Here is a 19,356-nt window from a genome sequence, read left to right on the forward strand (position 1 = left end):
TCGAACCCCTGTCCCCTGCATTGGCAGGCAGATTCTTAACCACTGCGGCACCAGGGAAGTCCTTAGTATTCACTCTTGTCTATACTTACATATTTTTCAGCATATAAAAGAAAATATGTACTTTATTGTTGCAGTTGTTTTGTTTAGGGTTGATTCATCTCAATATACTAATGGTGGGGTTTTTTTTTTAATCTTCTGGAATCTTTCATAGACTAACAGAGTGTTTGAACTGTCATTTTCCACTAGTCATGGATCACTGACTCATGGAATTGTCTAAAAATTTCAAAACCCTTACAACTTACTCTAGTGTAAGTTTCATAATAGTTTTTTTTTTTTAACTCAATAGCAAAAAAGAGGTATGGGAGAAATTGCCGTCTGTCCCACAGCTATTCCACTAATAAAATCATATTATACCACATCTAGTCCCTGTGATTTGTTTAATGTTCCTTACAAGTATGTTTGTAAAATTCATTTGTGTTGTATGTAGTTGTGATCCATTCATTTCTTTTTTATGTATTGGTATAAATATACCACGATGTACTTATAATTTCTCCAGTCAATGGACTTGTGAACTCTTCAGTTTTTGTTTTTAAAGATTCATTCATCATTTATTTATTTATTTATTTATTTATTTTTGGCTGTGTCCGGTCTTAGTTGCAGCATGCGGGATCTTCGTTGAGGCATGCAGGATCTTTTGTTGTAGCACGCAGGCTCTTCGTTGTGGTGCACAGGCTCCAGAGCGCATGGGCTCTGTAGTTTGCAGCACTCGGGCTCTCTAGTTGAGGCATGCGAGCTCAGTAGTTGTGGCACAGTCTTAGTTGCCCCACGGCATGTGGGGTCTTAGTTCCCTGACGAGGGATCGAAGCGTCCCCTGTGTTGTAAGGCAGATTCTTTACCACTGCACCACCAGGGAAGTCCCCAGCTTTTGTTTTGTGTGTTTGGTTTTGCTATTATAAACAGTGCTGCTCTGAGCATTTGTGTGTGCATCTCGTTGTACACTTCTGCAAGAATCCTAGGAATAGAACTGCAGGACCCTAGATCAGGTGTATATTCAACTGGAAAAGGCAGGACCAACTTTTTTCAAGGTGATCACACCAATTGACATCCACAACAGCAGTGTAGATAAGCTTCCTCATCAGGTTTTCACCAACTATATTTATAGAACTGTTCGATTTTGCCGATCGGGTGCCTGAGAAATGGCATCTCCTTTGGCTTTAATGTGCATTCCATGATTTTATGCTGCTGAGGTTGAACACTTTTTCAGATGTTTGAGCCATTTACTGACATCTTTCATTACTCAGATGATTTGGCAGCAGAATTCAACACAGCTGAGCTGAACACTCCTTATTAAAATATATATGTACTGGGACTTCCCTCGTGGTGCAGTGGCTAAGACTCCGTGCTCCCAGTGCAGGGGGCCCGGGTTCGATCCCTGGTCAGGGAACTAGATCCCACATGCATGCCACAACTGAGAGCTCGAATGGTGCAATTAAAGATCCCGTAACTAAGAACTAACTAAGATGCTGTAACTAAGATCTGGCACAGTCTAAATAAATAAATTTTAAAATAAAATAAAATATATGTGTGTGTGTATATATATATATATATAAATCTTCATATGGAACAAAAATACAAAATATTGGTCTTTGGAGGTTGTAACTACAAGAGTGTTCAATGAACGGCATTTTTGTATTTTATGCACTTTTCTGTATTTGTAATATTTCATATTTCTGAATGTATAAAAAATTCAGAAAGTACAAAAGTTGAACAAACTCATCCCCCCCACACTCACTTTCCAACTCAGCCTTTCCTAATAACATGTTTTATCAGATTCTTGTGTCCTTCTAGTGTTTTTTCATGCAAACAGAAGCAAATGTTAAGTTCAATACTTACTTTTATCCCTTTATACACAAAAGGAGGCTTGCTAGTTACTGTGGGGCATGCACTTCCCTTCTTGTGTACACCTTGGAGGCCATCCCATGTCAGTACATAGTCTCCTTGTTTTTTTTCTTTTTTAATTAATTAATTTATTTTTAAAAAATTTGGCCACACTGCATGGCTTGTGGGATCTTAATTCCCCAACCAGGGATTGAACTCAGGCCCTTGGAGTGAAAGTGAGGCATCCCAACCACTGGACCACCAGGAAATTCCCATCCTTGTTCTTTTTCAAAAGTTGTCTAGTATTCCAAAGTATGGGTAGACCATCTCTCACTTATGGGGTCTCCTGTTGATTCTCACTTGTGTTGTGAGTAATCTTTTGCTTCTACAAACAAGGCTGCAGTGAATGATCTTGTATTTAAGTTATTTCACAGGGCAGCAAGTATTTCTTTAGGAAGATTTTCCAGCAGCTAGATGACTAGGTCAAAGAGAATAATAAATCCTATTCAATGCCCTCTATAGGGTTTGTGGCGTTTGCACCTTCACCAGCAAGCAGTATATGGAAGTGCCTGTTTCTGCACAGCCTCTCCAACGCCATTTCACCTGTCCCCTTAACAGGAGAACTCTGGTAACTCTGTGTTATTATTATTATTATTTTTAAAGCATGCATTTTTTCCCCTTTTTAAAAAAAATTATTTAATTTAACTTATTTTTGGCTTCTTTGGGTCTTCGTTGCTATGCATGGGCTTTCTCTAGTTGTGGGGAGCGGGAGCTACTCTTCGTTGCGGTGCGCGTCTTTCTCATTGTGGTGGCTTCTGTTGTTCCAGAGCACGGGCTCTAGGCGCGCGGGTTTCAGTAGTTGTGGCGCGCAGGCTCAGTAGTTGTGGTTCGTACGGGCTCTAGAGCGCAGGCTCAGTAGTTGTGGCGCACGAGGCCAGCCGCTCCGCGGCGTGTGGGATCTTCCCGGACCAGGGCACGAACCCGTGTCCCCTGCATCGGCAGTCGGACTCTCAACCACTGCGCCACCAGGGAAGCCCACTCCCACCTTCTTGAAACATTCTTCCTATAGCTTTTCTAGCCTCATTCTCCTGATTTTCCAATATTTCTTTTCGTTCTCCCCCAAAATTATGATGATTAAGAGCCAACGCTGCCAACACTAATGGAGCAGGTGCCAGTGTGTGTCGGGTGTCTGGTAAGCCATACGCTGTCATTGCCTTATTGGACTCTCACAGGACAATGAGGTGGGTACTATTATCATCTCCATTTTATGAATAAAGTAATTGAGGCAGAGATATTTACTAACTCCCTCCTGGTCACAGGAGTAGTAATCCAGGAACAGGAATTGAAATCTCGGCCTGTCTGAGCCCTGTGAAGCCGCCCTCTCATACAGCGTCTTTTCCTGAAGAAGGCAGTGTTAGGGATTGCAGCACAGAGCAGGGGCGAAAGGGTTACAGCCAGAGGAAGTGGAAGAGGGGATTCAGGCTCAGCCACTCAGAAGCCAGGTGACTTTAGTCAGGCGATGGCCACTCTGTGAGTCTCAGTGTCTTCATCTTTAAATTGGGGTAGAGGGTCATTATGAAGGTACACAGTAAATGCCAACATACACACATGAATAAACATTACGGAGCACCCACTCTGTGTCAGGCACTGTTCTCACAGCGGGCAACATAGCAGTGAAAAAACAGACAAAAATCCATTCCCTGGAGGGGTGAACAAGAAAAAATTGTAAAACACGTCATGTCTCGGGTGGTAATGAGCGTTGGGAATAAAGAGGGCAGGAAAGGAGAGGAGTTGGGAGGTGACTATTTTAAGTAGCGTGGTCAGGACCAGACTCACTGAGAAGGTGAGATTTGAGGTAAGGCCTGAAGGAGATGAGGGAGGGGCCAAATGAGATCCGAGAGAGCATTTCAGGCAGTGGGAACAGTGAGAGCGAAGGCTCTGTGAGGTGGGAATGTATCTGGATCGTTTGCAGTGCAGCAGGGAGAGCAGTGTGGCTGGAGGGAGTGAGGGAAGGAGCGGAAGGTGAGTGTGGCAAGGTCACAGCGTGAGATCCTGAAAGGCCTCTGGTTTGCGGTGGGGACTTTGGCGTTCCTCTGAGCTACATAGAAGCATGGAGTGAAGGGAGCCTTTTCTATCACCAGAGGTAAAGTCGGGGTTGGAGGTGGGGTGCAGTGGCACCTCCTTTACCGTTTCGGCGCCTCTCAGCAGGGAGGGCTGTGGGGGGGCCACAAGACCGCCCGTTGAGGCAGCGCTACGAGCGCGGCTTCAGCACTCTGGACAGAGCCGCGCACGTCGCCCGGAGACCAGGGAGGCAACCGCCCTCGGGGCGGAGCCTGCGGAGGCGGCCTATTAAAAGCGGCGCGCTTTGCGCAAGTGCCCATCCCATAGGACCGGGGCCATGGGCGAAGCTTGAGAAACTGTCCAATGAGAAGCGCTGGCTCGATGACACAGCGTACGATGTCAAGGGGCGGAGCCTGTGAAAAGCACCCATTCGGAGCGGGGCCTGTTGATTGGCCCTGTTGAAGCGTCGGTGCGCCAAGAGGCGGTCCTAGGGGCAAGGAGGACGTCGTTTTTGAAAGGGTGGTGTTTGCACAAGCGAGTCCTCGGGTGATTTCTGCGCCCCTCAAGTGGAAGCCCGCGTACCTTTCCAGGTGCGTGACCGGGGTTGGTACTCTCAGTAGATTCTCCAACCTCCCCTTCCTTGGCGTCCCCGCAACTGCGCAGCGTACCCCGCCCCCCCAGAACTAGACGTAGGGGACTGCCCTTAAGGAGTGGGTACTAAGGTCCAGGAATCCAGAAGGGCAGGAGTTTCTGGGCGTGGAGTGGAAAATCCAGAACCTCTGGATGAGAGTTGGGGGTTTGAATACCTCTGATGTTGAAATAGGGCTCCCAGAAGCCTGGATGGTATTTTCTCTGGTTTATCCAGCTGGGGGTGGGAGCTGTCTTGTGAGATAGTCTCGGCCCCCACAGACCTGGTGCCAGGATGCCAGCATTTTGGGAAACACTGGGAAGGCCACAGGCCCAGGACTTGCGACCTGTGCGGAATGACCTCTGTGGCCACTCCTTAAACATTCCTGCTTGTTTTCCCACAGCACAGCAGAGAGCTGGTGAGTCTGGACCCCTCTCCTTCCTGTGTCCTGGGGCAAGGCAATGCATCTCTCTTGGTCCCAGTCAGCTGTCTGGGATATTCAGTTTTATCCCCTCTTGGGTCTGGAAGTTGATCCCTCACCAAGTCCAGTGGACTTTTGCCACATAAATCACTCTGAACCTCAGCTCAGATGTTCCAGAACTCAAGCCTCTTTCCTGGTCTCTCAGCCTCCATTCTCACCTCTCCCACACACATGTTCTTCGCCCAATAGCCAAAGGGACTGTTCCTGAGCATCACTCAGCCTGGGTTCTTCCCAGCTCAGAATCTTTCCATGGCTCCCCATTGTCCTCAGGATAAAGGTTAGAAGACCTCTGCCTGCCCGTCAAGGCCCAGCACTGGGTGGCTCCAGGATTACATCAAACCACACTTTTTCCTTTTTGCAACCAAAATGCCTCACTCATCTGACTTTAGCTCCTTGCAGTCCATTCCCACCTCTCAGGAGAATTGTTTGAGCCGTCTGTTCCCTTGGCATGGCATACCCTTGGCTCACCCCCTCAACACTGTCTTGAGACACAGAAAACCTTTCCTGACACTCCCTGCCCCAGCTGGGACAGGGCCCTCTTGGTGCCTGGAAGCTCCATGAGGGCAGCGGCCAGGTTCACTGCCACATTCCCAGCCTGCAGTACAGGACTGATACGTAAGCAATACCCAATAAATACATGTTGCGTGAATGAAACAAATGAGCACATGAAGTTTCCATTTATTCCGGGATGGGTTAGAATGAGCCTCTCAGCCAAAAACACGTGCTGCACTGTTGCCCAAAATTGTGTCCAGAGGTCTTGGAACAGGCCAGCAAAGGGAAGGAAGAGCCGGCGTGGCGCTCACACCTGGACATGGACTCCTGAGGCTGGACAGCCCAGCTGCAGAGAGGTCCAGGCCTGGGTCCCTAGGGGCAGGGCCAGCCCTGTTGGTTACACAAGACTGGTTGATGATCGGAGGTCCCTGCCAGGGTAGTCGGGCAGCTGGGTGGTGACTTCAGGTCAGGCTGGACCCCAGGGACAACCAGGGCCCCAGTGACTGCTAAATCTAGAGGCGCAAATCCTGGATTTGCCTCCCCCATTCCTGCTCAGAAGCCCCCTTTCATCCTAGGTCTCTGATCCCCAATACTTCTCCCTGGGATCAATTCAAATTCCCGGCAAGGCCCTGCCCCTCCCTGGGACATCATCTCATCCCGCCATGAGGTGTCAGTCGTGTGCTTTCTCCCTTCCTACCTTCCCTCCAAAGACATCCTCCAGGGTGGTGCCCAGTCCCAGGTCACTGACCCCCAGGGCCTATCCACCAAGCACCCTGTCCCGATCAACTTGCTGAGGCTGTGGGCCATCGACCCTTCTGCTGATACTCCTGGTGCTCTCTGCTGGTGACTCCAGGACGCATGACACCACCCTCCAGCAACACGTGGGCCAAGACATCTCTTCCTAAGCCAGCTGTTGCCCACCATGGCCCTGGCTGAGGAGGAGGAGCTGGAGAAGCAGCTCTGCTAGGACCTCCTCCAGGCTGGCCTCCTGGACTTGGAGGGCAATAGGCCTGGGCGGAGGCCTCAGTCAGCTTTGAAGGAGTGATGCACCAGCAGCAAGGCCTTCTTCATGCTCAAGGTGTCAGCCACATCTTCCTGAACCCAGCTTCCTGGGGTGGTCCTGAGGGCTGGGATACTGTTGTTGGCCAGCTGCATCACCACCAGCGAGGTCCCTGAGCACAGTCAGGGTGCCAAGGATCTGGGCTCACGAGCTGTCTCCTCAGGACAGTTACCTGTGCTGCAAAGATGCTGCTGGCTCTGTGGCATCCAGACCTGACTACGGTAACCCTGTCTGTGTTCGACAAACTCCCAGGGCTGTGCCTGCATCAATGAAGATGAAACCTTCACCCAGCCTTGTACTGGGCCGAATACTGTCCCCCAAAACAGTATTTCCAAGTCTTAACAGCCGATATCTGTGAACGTGACCTTACTTGGAAAGGTCTTTGTAGATGTTTTTAAGGATCTTGGGATGAACTCATCCTAGACTAGCGTGGGCCCCAAATCCAATGACTGGTGCCCTTATATAAGGGAGGAGATTTAAGACGCAGAGACTCACAGGAAAATGTCATGTGAAGACAGAGGCAGAGATTGGTGCGATGCTGTCACGAGCCAAGGGACGGCTGGAGCCACCAGAAGCTGGAAGAGGCAAGGGGAAATCCTGCTTGCTTCCCAGTTAACGCCCTCTTTTTGGCAATAAACTTGTCCTGACCATGGCAAAGACTCAGATAGGCATCTGATCAAAGATAAGCCACCCGGGGTCTAGCCCTTCCCCGCAACAGATGAACATGGCAGCAAGTCTCAACTCCCTGAGGACTTGTCACCATAGGTACATATTTAGCCGCTGCCTTCCCTAACCTTGAGAGTCATTCCCTTGCGGTGAGTCTGCATTCAGAAATGTGAATGGTGGTGGTGGCTGCTGCTTGGGAAACCAATGGTGAAACCTGTGTTGAAAACGCAGGTCCATGGTTGAAGGCATTTGGCAGGCGTCGCAGGAGTGTTCCTCGCCATGGACTTCTCTCAGTGACACAGCTTCCGTCCACAGTTTTATCCTATCTTCTGAAACACAAGGTCCAAGTGATCTTGTGTGGGTCTCTTTTTTTCCATCCCCTGGACCTGTCTGGGAGAGGAGTCGAGGCTGGAAGCCATCCCTCAGGTCTGTCTCTGGTCTCCAAGTGCAAATGCCTGAGGGATCCCAGGGGACTTCAGGCCAACACAAATGTTTGCACTCTGGGACCCGCTCCCAGGGCTGGACCATTTGGCATCCCAGGCCTCCTCTGCTCTGGCAGTAAGCAAAATTCTTCCAATGTTTCCTCTTTTAGTGGAGAACACCTTTCTCTCACCTCCCCAAGAAGGCAAATCTTCATCCTTTGAAGGCACACTGGACTTGCTGCCTCAGCTGAGTGATTCTGAGTCAAGAATGGTTCGCACTTCTCCCAGAGGCCATGGTTAACCAAGCACGGGAGGCCAAGGGGCCACAGTCTTTTTTTTTCATGTGTGTGCCGTACGTGGGCCTCTCACTGTTGTGGCCTCTCCCGTTGCAGAGCACAGGCTCCGGACGCGCAGGCTCAGCAGCCATGGCTCACGGGCCCAGCCGCTCCGCGGCATGTGGGATCTTCCCGGACCGGGGCACGAACCCGCGTCCCCTGCATCGGCAGGCGGACTCCCAACCACTGCGCCACCAGGGAAGCCCGAAGGGGCCACAATCTTGAACAGTACCTGCTCTGAGAGAGTGGAGAGGCAGCAAGACTAGGTGGGTTCCTGTAGAGATGCAGTCCCAGGCCTCAGTGAGGGGCTCGTTCCAGACAGGCGGGTAAAGCAATCCGGGCGCGACCCCCACTTCTCCCGGACCCAGGGCCAGAGTTGAGAAGGGGGCTGCTCTGGGGAGGGTTCCTCCACCTGCGCACTGCTGACATTCAAGTGTAGAATGGTCAGCAGCATCCCTGGCCTCTACCCACTAGGTGACAGACGTCTCCCAACCACTGCAAAATTACCCAGGATCGTGAAGCACGCCAACCGTGCACTCTGTGGAACACGCTCGAGGTGGGGCGGCACCAGGGGAAAGGCCGTGGCTGCTGCAGACACAAAGCGCCATCCTGGCACGGATGCTTCTGTGGCTGGGTTCCCTAGATCTCGGCATCTTTCAGCCAGATTCAACTGGGCTTTTTTAGGTTACACGTACCCAACCTACAAGGATGTTTTACTCCGTGGTGACTTGAAATTGCACTTCAAACCATATGAGAATTCATGGAGAAAACAAAGCATGCCCAACTGTGTGAGCAAACCCCCTACAGCAGTGTGGGTCTCCGGAAGTCACTCTGCAGCCCAACGGGAGAGCTGGGACTATGGCGCCGCTGGGACACCGGTTCTACAAGCTGCCAGGAAACTGGGTTGCTGGCCTTGGCTGTTCTCTGGTGACCAGGGACTGCCCTGCCCCCCACACCCTGCCTTCCCGTGCTGGGAACAGAGTGGAGGAACCTGCCCATCTTGCTGCTGGTGGCCCAGACACCCAGGCCTACGACAGGCACAGAGTTTTGTTTTTCTTTATTCGTCTACATTCAGCTCAATTCAGATGTACTGCCTGAATGAACCAGACATACAAAAAAACCCCCCACTCTTTCCCACTGGTTTTTAAAATAAAATCTTCACTTATAAAACTGAAACACTAAAGCATTAAAATACAGAAAGCTCGTTTAACTCACTTCACAAAAGCATTAACAGATGAAGTATCCCTTCCGTTACTATTTAAAGACAAACTGAGTTAACACTAACACCAATTGTAAATAGACAGAGGGATACTTAATTGCAAGAACTCAAAAAAACTCTACTCAGACAAAGTTGTAATGGCAACTAACAAACCACTGAAGACACGGAGTCCCAAACACAGCTAAATATGGGTCACAGGACGGGTCACAGGAGTGACCAGCTGCACCTCACAACACAGCAACGTGGACAGGGTAGGGCGGAAGGGGCCTGGAGAGGCCGGTTGACATGTTAACTGTGATGCATAAAACTGAATCTTACAACGGGGGAGTAAGTGCAGAAGGTACAAATCTTCACCCCTTGGGGGCTTTATCTGTACTGGTAGTTCATGCTGTGATCTGCGTTTCTGCCGTAGCCCCCCTGTGACGACTGGTAGGAGCTGGGAGGGCCGCTGTAATTCTGGCTGGACCCCGGGGAGTTGTAGTTCGACTGTGATGAGTAGCCTCCTAAGGGAGAGAGGGGGGAGGGTTAGAGGTGAGAGGCACAGGCCTGCCCCGCGGTCAGAGAGCAGGACGTCAGCCAACACCAGAACTGTGTCTGCCGGAGAGATCGCAGCAGGGCAGCCATGGAAGCTCCACCTTGTTCTGCTAAGTGCCTTTCCAGGGTCACTGGGCCTAGTTGTCCCAAAAACCCTGAGGTGGGACCATCAGCCCTGCGTTTATGAGGGGTGGGGAGCTGCCCAGCCACGACGCATGGGCAGCGGAAGCTGTAACCGGGGGCTGCCTGAGCACAGGCTGAGCTCACCACCCCAAACCAGAGCTCCACGTCAGGCTCTGTTTGGCCCTCACTGTTCTCCGTATTCTTTCCCGTTGGTGCCAACATTTAATAGTAGGGCAGGGCTTCCCTGGTGGCGCAGTGGTTGGGAGTCCGCCTGCCGATGCAGGGGACATGGGTCCGTGCCCCGGTCCGGGAGGATCCCACATGCTGTGGAGCGGCTGGGCCCGTGAGCCATGGCCGCTGAGCCTGCGCGTCCGGAGCCTGTTGCTCCGCAGCAGGAGAGGCCACAGCAGTGAGAGGCCTGCGTACCGCAAAAAAAAAAAAAAAAAAAAAAAAGAGTAGGGCAATTTCTGAACGCCTGGCTCGGGAAGAACCCGACGCTGGAGCTGTGCCTAAGCCCGTGCTCTCACAGGGTCCTGGTGTGCCCGTGTCTCCCACGCCTTGTTCTTACCCCACATGGAAGCCAAGCTGCAGCTGCCACCGGGGCCCCCCTACCTGTGCTGCTATCTGCCCAGGCCAGGCCACGCCCCCTCCTCATGGAATCCGTGTGGTCCCTGCTGGCTCTGAGTTTAAGGGGCCCCATGCTGTGCTGCCTGCTGCCCCAGGCCCACCTTGTTTGCCTTGGTATGAGGAGCCGCCCCCAGAACCTCCGCCGTAGCCCCCGTGTGACCCTGGATTGTAGGACGACCCGCCTGAGCCGTAGCTGTTCCCGCCGCTTCGGCCTCCACTACCACTGTAGTCTGGGGGAGAGAAGATAACACAGTTAAGGGGCTGTGGCCAAGACTGCGGCTGGGGCGATCTAGGTTCCTTGTGCGCGGCCTCGGCAGTGGCAGGAGCTCAGCTGACGCCTGGGCCTTGCCCGATCCCCATCTTGACTGATGAAATTTGGCACCCTCAGTCCAACCACGAAGCGCCGGGGGCCACTGGAGCCCTGTAATGTCATCACGTTCTGAAGCCCAGGTCCATCCTGCCTTCCCGCCTGCTCCTCCATCCCAGGGTCCCCAGCAGCCTCCTCCCCTCTCCCACCCAGCCAGGTACCCGAGGCCCACCGCCAGGCCCACGCACAGGCAGCACAGCTTCTTTAAGGTCCCCGGCACGCAGCTGCCCGCTATCCTGCTGTGCACGAGTTCACACCCACGCTTCCCCAGGCCTGCTGGGTCTGTGCACGAGGTGGAAGGACCGGCAGACGGGGAAGTTAACTCAGGATGTGTTGGGGGCTGTCTCCAGAGCCCATCCCTGGAGATGACCTTGCAGCAGCTGGCCCAGACTCACAGGCTCTATCCACCCTTGGGCCCCAGCCTCAGCCCACAGCCTCCGGGACCTCGGAGAAGGCAACAGGGACGGACCAGCAAAGACCTGGGCCAGGGGACCCTGCTGTCAGGATTTTCCTAACGCCCGCCCTGCAGCCAGCACCACCCGGCTTCCTTCCAGTCCCTCCACCAGAAGTCAGGTTGGGGCAGGGCTGAGCTTCCACCACTCCTTGGGATGTGCTGCTGGCCTGGACCCCTGGAGGCTCTGGAAGCCAACTCACTGAATTTGCTCTCGTAGCTGTAGTCTGATCCGCCCCCGCCTCCGGGGGAGCTGTAGGAGTTTGAGTAGGAGGAGTAGTTGCCTTGTCCATGATTATAGCCTTTCTGCTTGCCCTGTGGGGGGCCGTAGTTGCTGTACTGGCTCTGGTTGTAGGACTGCTGCTGGCCCTGGTGGGACTGGTAGCCCGAGCCGTAGGAGGGCTTCTGCTGGCCCCCGTGCGGCTGCTTCTTCCCGGCGTGTTTCGGGGGCACTGGTGAGTTGTAGTTGTCACCTTGGTAGTAGGAACCGTAGCCAGAAGAGCCACCACCGCCCCCGCCGCCGCCACCACCACCGGCATTCCCAGAATGCCCTCCGTTGCTGTAGAACTGACCTAAACAGGAAGGCAGCGGGTCAGCTGGAGGATCGGGAGACGGGGGAGGGGAAGGAGAGGGAAGGTCACAGCTGTGGGCCCTGAAGGCTGACCCACAAGCCCACTGGCCAGGCCCGGAGAGACGGAAAGAGGCAGGAGAGTGAGGAGCAGCGGCTCCGGTCCTTGAAGCAGCCTGGTATGGACTGGCCCAGCCTTCAGCCCCACTCACCCATCAGCTGACGACAACAATGGCTCTCTGCCCAAGCAGCGGCACGACAGCAGGCCAGCAGCAGCTTTCGCAGCGGATGTCAACATTACAATGAGATGGGCTCCAAGCGCGGGATGACATTCACGACTAGCTGACTGCTACCCAGATGTCCCCAACGGTGAGAGGAAAAGCAAAGCCCCAAAGAAGCAGCTGGCCACCGCCACCTCCCCCCTGCTGTGCTGGGAAGAGGCTCTGTAGTCCCAGGCCTGGGTGACCCCCGGAGCTGCTGTGTAACGATGCCCCTAAAAGCCAGTCGTTCCTGGAAGACCAGCTGGTCCAACCTGGGTCTGGGAGGACCGAATGGAGACTTAGCCCAATGACCTAGGGCATCTCCCTGGTGTGACTGCCACAGCCTCGTGGGCGGAATGAAACACTATGGCTGGGTTCAGAAGACCCAGGTGGGCCCTCAAGCTACTGCCTTGGGTGGCCCCCCCCAGAGGGCCCCTCCTTACTCCCAGCACAGCTGCCGGGCGCAGGCAGGACCCAGGGGCAGGACTGACAAGCGTGCAGCCAGGCCGCCACATTCTCAGGCCCTGGAGCGGAGAATGTCACGGTGGGTCCCCCCTCTGGTTACTAGGTACAGACCCCGGAAGACAGGTTTCTTAACACAGCCCCACCACTCAGATGAACTGACGGGGCATGGGTCAGCTAAGGTGAGGCGACAGGAAGAGAACAGGTCATGTGGGTGGCTCTCCGACCCAGCCAGGCAATCCCTAGCATTCACACAAGGGCTGCAGAACTCTCGGGCTCCTGGAGCAGGCGGGCCTGGGTGCACCTGTGCTGGCTGGCCGCTGCCCCTGCCACAGACAGCCGGGGCTGGTGCCTGGTGTGGCCACTATGCCCAGGGTGGGAGGACGGGGAGAGGACGCTCCCCACACACCCTGCCCTTCCTTCCCGTATTTAGCACCAAGGATCTCCTGCCTTTTGAATGGGGTTAATTCCTTCCACCCGCTGCAGATGTACGCCCCACACCGCTGTGTCTTGGGTGGTTTGAACAATAATCTGGATAGAACTGATCTGCAACATCAGTTAATTTTCTCTAGACCCTTCCACCCACACCACCCAAAGCCAAAAACACCAAGGAGAAGGACGTGTCCCACAATGCAAGAAAGTAAACGCGCGAAGGCTTCTCAAGGAGGCTGGAGGACAGGAGGTCCCCTGCAGACCCCCTCTCGGAAGCCCACCACCTCGGCTGCCCACGACCAGCACTGAGCGCCTCCTCGCCCCTCCGCCAGTGTGGGAATGAATGAAGACGCCAAGGACTGAGGGCTTGTTACTTTAACATGTATTGATTAAAAAAAAATAATAATAATAATAAAGGGGAGGGGAAATTTTCAACGTCATTTCAGGATAACTATTTCCTGGTATAAAAAGACATTATTCTCAAACAATAACTTTCTAGGAAAAAAAAATACATCATGCAATCAAAGTTTTAAAAAGTTTCACTGAATGTTTCAAACCCCTGGGAACAAATTATGTAATAACCGTTTTGACCAATTTTTTGCCTGACTGAATAAACGCAAAATTTTGCAAGTCAACGCAGAGGCAGGCCTTGCTGCAAAAAAACCTGCTGACCAGAGCCCAAACTACACTCATTCCCAAGAAGGACTCCCGCCAAGAGACGGGGGTCTCATTCAAGAGCCAAAACGCCTGTGTGTGCCTCTGCGCACAAAGGAGAAGCCACACAAGCTCAAGCCTGCACCCTGAGGTGAGAGGGCAGCAGCTTTCCGGGCCTTCTGGACTCTGCCGTGGACGTGCGCCCAGCAGCACAGGCCCTGCTGAGGCTTGGCTCTTCACTGGAGAATTGTGCTATGTATTAAGCTCTTCCTGCTGGATTATTTTTAAAGCCCCATTAAAAAAAAAAAAAAGAAAAGAAAAGAAAAGAAAAATGGAAAAAAAACCTCTAGAATCCCATGCGTTTGCAGGTGTGATTACGACTTGCAAAATTCCACGTTCTCTCTTCCTTAAAGCCTGTCTGTTTCTTGCACTAATAGTGGAAGCACAGTTTTGATACCTTTGAGAGTTCACCTCTAGCTAAAGCAGCCACAGAACATTGCATCCCGGAACAAGAACCCACCAGAGCATTTACAAAAGGTGGAAGAGGTTAACTTAGCACAATATACAATTCCCCAACGTTCCCAACGTTTCACATGCTTATGAAAAAACAACAAAAAAAAGGCTGGTTGCTCTGGATTCAGATGTGGTGAAATCGTTACTGTCAAAGGCATCAACCAGATTTGGGAATTTGTTAAAAGGTTAAAAATTCATACAAAACCTGCTGTAAATTAAGACAAAGGTAGATTAAAATGCATTATTATCTGTCTCTTAAATAAAGTAATGCTTTCCATAAAAAGCAAAGGTGGGCTTTTGCCTTGATGCTGACCAACGCTGGCTCTAGAATTCTGTGCAATTCTGCACAAAAAACACATTCTCTGAAAATTGTTTTCCACTTATTGTGAACTTCAATATGACCAAGTTCAAAGGCAAATCACGATAAAAACTGCCATTGTCTTAAATTCTGCAGGCTAAGAGTTTCAGACAAGCTGCGGTGACAAGCCACGGTTGAGAAACCCAGTGAAGCACAGGGCACAGCACGGACACTTTGGGTTTTGGAGTTCGAGAAAATTGGAGTAAAAAGTTGATTTTGTGTGCAATACTTTTAGATGCTCTAGGAAGACCCAAAATCATGATAGCCGTAGCAGTCTGTGAAAAAGTCACCTACAAAAGGGGGAGACAGAGCAGAGAAAAAAAATTAGAATTCTTTTGAAAAATGGCACAGAGCGCCACATTTGAAATTCATGTTTTAGATTTCTCTGCTCCTGTAACCCCCCAATGAAGGCTCCTTCTCAAGACAAGAGCTGTGCACTGTCAGGAAAAGTATTATCACAGGATTGGTGCTTCGCATGGCTTAAAGCAGAGAAATTTAAAATTCTGACTTTTAATGAACTTTCAAGTCACACAAGTGTGTGCATTAACATTTAAAGAGTAAATTACACTTTTGCAGGATGGGGGGTGCTGGAGGACCGCCTGACCTAACCACCGAGAATGGGTGCCAGCCGCCCTTAAGCCTCAGGGAGGCTGCTCCTGCTGCTGGGCCACCCTGCTCTAACTCAGGCCACGGGAGCTAAGCTGCAGCTTCTCCCCAAGCTCAGACAAAGAGAAACACACACTTACTGTAGCCGGCGGTCGCCGAGTTGCCTCCATACCCGTAGCTGCCATACCCGGCGCCTGAAAGGGAACAGACAGGGTCACCAGGGCAGGAGGTGGGTCTGCCGGCCCCCCTGCCTCTTCTGGCATCTCAGTTGGCCCCAGGGGTCCCACCCACTCCAGGGAGCAGGCCGAGCCCACTGGGACAGCACAGGACAATGGTCCTCACCAGCATTCATGTAGCCTCCATGGTTGGCGCCACCAAAGCCTCTCCCTCGACCTCGACCTCGGATGTTCCCTCCTCTTCCCCGTCCTCGGAGATTGGGGGGCGGGGGCACTTCGTTGTGCATGGGACCCCCCATGCCGAACCCAGGGTTATGTGGCTGGACGGGAAAGAAGACAGACGGGTTACATTCGCCTCCCACTCGAATCACCAGAGAATACACGCCAAGGTCAGAGAGTTCCGGGGTGACCGCTCACCTTAGCAGCAAATTTCGGTCCACCTCTCACAGGCACGGGGGCTCTCTTCTTCTTGTTGGCCTCAAGGGCTAGAGGGGCGTCAGGGAACAGCTTTTCTAGCGCAGCAAGGGCGGCATATGCTTTGGCCACCTTTTTGTTTGAGCCAGCGCCTTGAAACTTCTGTCCGTCCACCTCGACCTGGGAAGAACACATGCGTGTCTGGGGTGACCCAACACCCACCTTGGGACGGGGGGGAGTCTCCAAGGACTCCAGGCCCCCCCAGGACCCGCCCCCAGGACCACTCACCTCCATGACGAAGCGCTTGTCGTGGCTGCCCCCTGTCTCTGAGATGAGCTCATACTTGAGGCCACGCCTCTTCTCATTAAGTTCCATAACAGGGTTCTTGCCATGCTTGGTCAGGATCGGCCCCTGCTGTTTTACGTTCTCAGGGAAAACAGAAAAGAAAACCAACAAACTCAGCTAAGGGCTTTCCAGCACGTGGAGGAGGGCAGCCGCCCCTATGTCATGGCTGAGGCCCTCCGCTCCATCCCCCTCGCCACTCCCGTCTCCAGAAATCATCTGTGGCCTTCCCAGCAATGGGACCACCTCCACCCACACCCCATCTCCCGGGGAAACGGCACACCCTCGACTGCAGGCCACCCCAGTGCAGCCCCAGATGCTGGGTCAACACCAGCAAGGGCCTCTTGGTCATGGCTCAATAGCTCACACCCAACTCCCTCCAGAGGCTCCTGGACTGGAAGGTACACTCTCTTGGGGTAAGAGAACAAGGACCAGTAACTGTCCTGGTTCATGGGACCCAGGGCTGCCTGCTCCTTCCTGCCGGGCACCCCAGCACCCATCCCGTGCTCACCTCGGCAGTGGGATCTGAGGGAAAGGCAGCGCTGGGGGTCGAGACAGCTTCCACCACAGGTGGAGGGGCCACCACGGCTGGCTTCGCCTCTGTCTCCTCAGCTGAGTCTTCCCCCTTGCTGGAGTCTCTGCCTTCGGCACCCGTGGGCAAGCCCATGTCCTGTAACACCTGCAGGAGGGAGACCCAGGCCCCCAGTGAGGGAGGGCTCAACCACGCAGAACCCCTCCCACACCCGGGGTCCTGACTCAGAAGTTCCTAGGGTAGCGTCCAGCTAACTGGAGGAGCTTTCCTATAGCTGCCAAGACCACCTCGATGCCCGGCCACACTTGGGGGCCCTCTGCCCATCAGCTACAGTGATGATGGCATTCTTGCCACGTGTGACTTGGCTACCCTTCAGGAATCTAACCATTGCAGTATGCGCATGCCCTCCTTTAGCCTCGTGCTTAAACAGGGGATGATGGCTCTGAAGGGGAGCAAGATGAGGGAAGTGTTTTGCCGTTGTACGACGCTGCCGGCCGCGCTCACCTTAACGGCCACGTGCAACTTGGCAGTCTTTTTGGAGGGCCCAGAAGCCTCGAATGAGTTGCCGTCTACCTCCACAGACATGGTGAAGATGGGGGCGTGAACTGGACCGGTCTGGGAAACCAGTTTGTACTGCAGCCCCGGCTTGAGCTGGTTCAGTCTCATCAGGGCATTCATCGCTTGGGGAGGCTCTGCTTTCTCCTCTAGAGAGAACACACCAATGTTGCTCTGGAAAGTCAGTCAATTCTGAACCGGGCAGGGGAACCTGTCCTGACTGCGCCCTGATGCACGACGTGGAGGACTGGGCAGGGGGCTGGGCGGCAACACGTGCCGAGGCCTTGCCTGCCCCACTCCCAGGCGCACACCACGCCTGCGGTCACCAGCTGAGGCACGTCCACCCCACTTGTGCTCCATACCCATGCTGTATTTATTTAATCATTCTTAAAAGGACTGAAGTATCATGTCCGAGAAAGAGAAGGCAAAAGGAGGTATCCCACTCACTTTGGGGTGAACCTTAATTGAAGCCACGTGGAGGGTAAAACAAGGACTATGAATGAATGCTGGTACCTTTCTTCTGAATCTTCTTCTTCTTTTTGCTGGGAGACTTTTCCTCCCCATCTTCCTCCATTGGGCGTTTCATGGGCGTAATGGCGTAGGTGGTACTGGGGGGTATTTGCACTGAAACGAGACAAGGACAGAAGCAGCTGAGACTCCAGTCTGGGCTCTACTGGGAGCGTGCGATGATACCGCCTGCCTGGGCATGGGCACTGCGCCATGCTTACCTGTGTAGTCCACTGGGTTTTCATTCTTTGGTTTCTTGGGCATCTTCGAAGGCAAGGGGTCCATACCCAGGACCTTATGGAGCTGGCCAAACGCAGCAAGTCGCAGAGCATGCTGGAGAAGGGGAAGAGGAACCTGACTCAGCCGCCCTGCGTTCCCAGCCAACGTGTGTGCTCTCACTAATGCCTTCTGGAAGGGGTGGGAGCTGACGGGTTGCTAACGGTCTCCCCTATAACAGCGAGGGGTCCCCAACAGCCAGGGCCCAGCCTTGCTGTGGGGGAAGGCCAGCCTGTGACCACCCCCCTCGAGAGGATTACAGGAGACCCCAACCTGGGGACTGGTTGCCACACGGAGCCACGTGGTGGGCCTGCGAGGGAAGGACTCCTGGAGCAGTCCGCACGCAAACACATCTCCCCGCTGAACTCGGTGTCTGAAAACAGCACTCGAGCAGGCTGAGGGGGCAGGCGACAACCACGCGTGGCGCCAGGGGAAAGAAGCAACCCAGATTGGGGCACCCTGTATCAGGCACGATCCCTTGACCTTCAGAATCCCCAGCCTGAGCCTATGAGTCCAGTGGCTACCCTGAGAATACCCAGTAATGGAACTGGAAGCCAGTGATTACAGACTGGGTAAGGGCTCACGTTGGCAATGGCGATGACTATACCTGCGCACTCTGTGTGATATCTTCCCGTTGCTGTCTGTCTAGATGCCCAATAGCATCAGTGGCTTCTTTTTCACAAGGGTCATAAATGCCAGAACCATCTGAAGGCAGGAAACAAGGAAGATATGCAGAGGATTATCTTTTAGCATCTCCGAAGAGTTGTGCTGGCTGAGGGAACCAAGTGCGTTACCCCCCGCGCCCCATCCACACCCAGCTCTGGAAAACACACCGAGCTCGGTGACCCACTCGGCATCCAGCCTGTGAGAGAAATAATCCACATGTATCTCAGAGCATGGAGCTCGCGTGGGAGTGGGTCACCACTGCCCCGGATCCGCCCTGAGTCACAGCTGCGGAGCCGGCACAGGGCTGGATATGATGGTGCAAGAGGGTAGTCACATGCTTCATCCCTAGGGGGACACGGGGATGCTGCTGCCCTAACCCGGTCAGGGGACCCGCCAGGAAGTGGCCTCAGGGCCTCAATCCCTGTCCTTTCCCTGCAACTTGCAAAGCACAAGGCCCCAACCTGGCATCACGATGCCTGAAGCCAGGCACTCCAGCACTCTCCGCAGGGCCTCGCCAGCACCCATTGGTCTGTTGGCTGTACCGATGGACTTCTCACAGAGAAGCTCGAGGGGCTGAAAGGCAAGAGGGACAGTTAACTACAGTGTCCAGGAGGGAGTTGGCTGATGCTGAGGAGCTGTTGCCGTGTGTGTGTATGTGTGTGTGTGTGCGGGCGCGCGTCCAAGACAGGAC

General features: G+C 53.4%; 1 protein-coding gene across 8 annotated transcripts in view; it reads right to left on the reverse strand.

Moving 5' to 3' along the window:
- Positions 1-9,063: 9,063 nt before the first annotated feature.
- Positions 9,064-19,356, reverse strand: part of ILF3 (interleukin enhancer binding factor 3) — a 28,423-nt gene continuing 18,130 nt past the window's right edge. The window contains exons 8-20 of one of the 8 annotated variants that reach the window (XM_060145173.1): positions 19,127-19,238; positions 18,607-18,704; positions 17,945-18,056; positions 17,730-17,840; positions 17,166-17,365; positions 16,641-16,808; positions 16,076-16,213; positions 15,791-15,967; positions 15,540-15,693; positions 15,338-15,391; positions 11,548-11,916; positions 10,709-10,756; positions 9,064-9,745 (exon numbers count right to left, since the gene is read on the reverse strand). In XM_060145173.1, the coding sequence (XP_060001156.1) occupies positions 9,609-9,745; positions 10,709-10,756; positions 11,548-11,916; positions 15,338-15,391; positions 15,540-15,693; positions 15,791-15,967; positions 16,076-16,213; positions 16,641-16,808; positions 17,166-17,365; positions 17,730-17,840; positions 17,945-18,056; positions 18,607-18,704; positions 19,127-19,238 (1,878 nt within the window). In that variant the 3' untranslated portion in view covers positions 9,064-9,608. Of the gene's footprint in view, positions 9,746-10,627; positions 10,757-11,547; positions 11,917-13,433; positions 14,882-15,337; positions 15,392-15,539; positions 15,694-15,790; positions 15,968-16,075; positions 16,214-16,640; positions 16,809-17,165; positions 17,366-17,729; positions 17,841-17,944; positions 18,057-18,606; positions 18,705-19,126; positions 19,239-19,356 lie in introns of those variants that run through there. The other 7 variants (XM_060145172.1, XM_060145170.1, XM_060145169.1 and 4 more) reach the window with 7 other exon arrangements.

This window comes from Lagenorhynchus albirostris, chromosome 3 (assembly GCF_949774975.1).
Source record: "Lagenorhynchus albirostris chromosome 3, mLagAlb1.1, whole genome shotgun sequence".
Classification (NCBI taxonomy): domain Eukaryota; kingdom Metazoa; phylum Chordata; class Mammalia; order Artiodactyla; family Delphinidae; genus Lagenorhynchus; species Lagenorhynchus albirostris.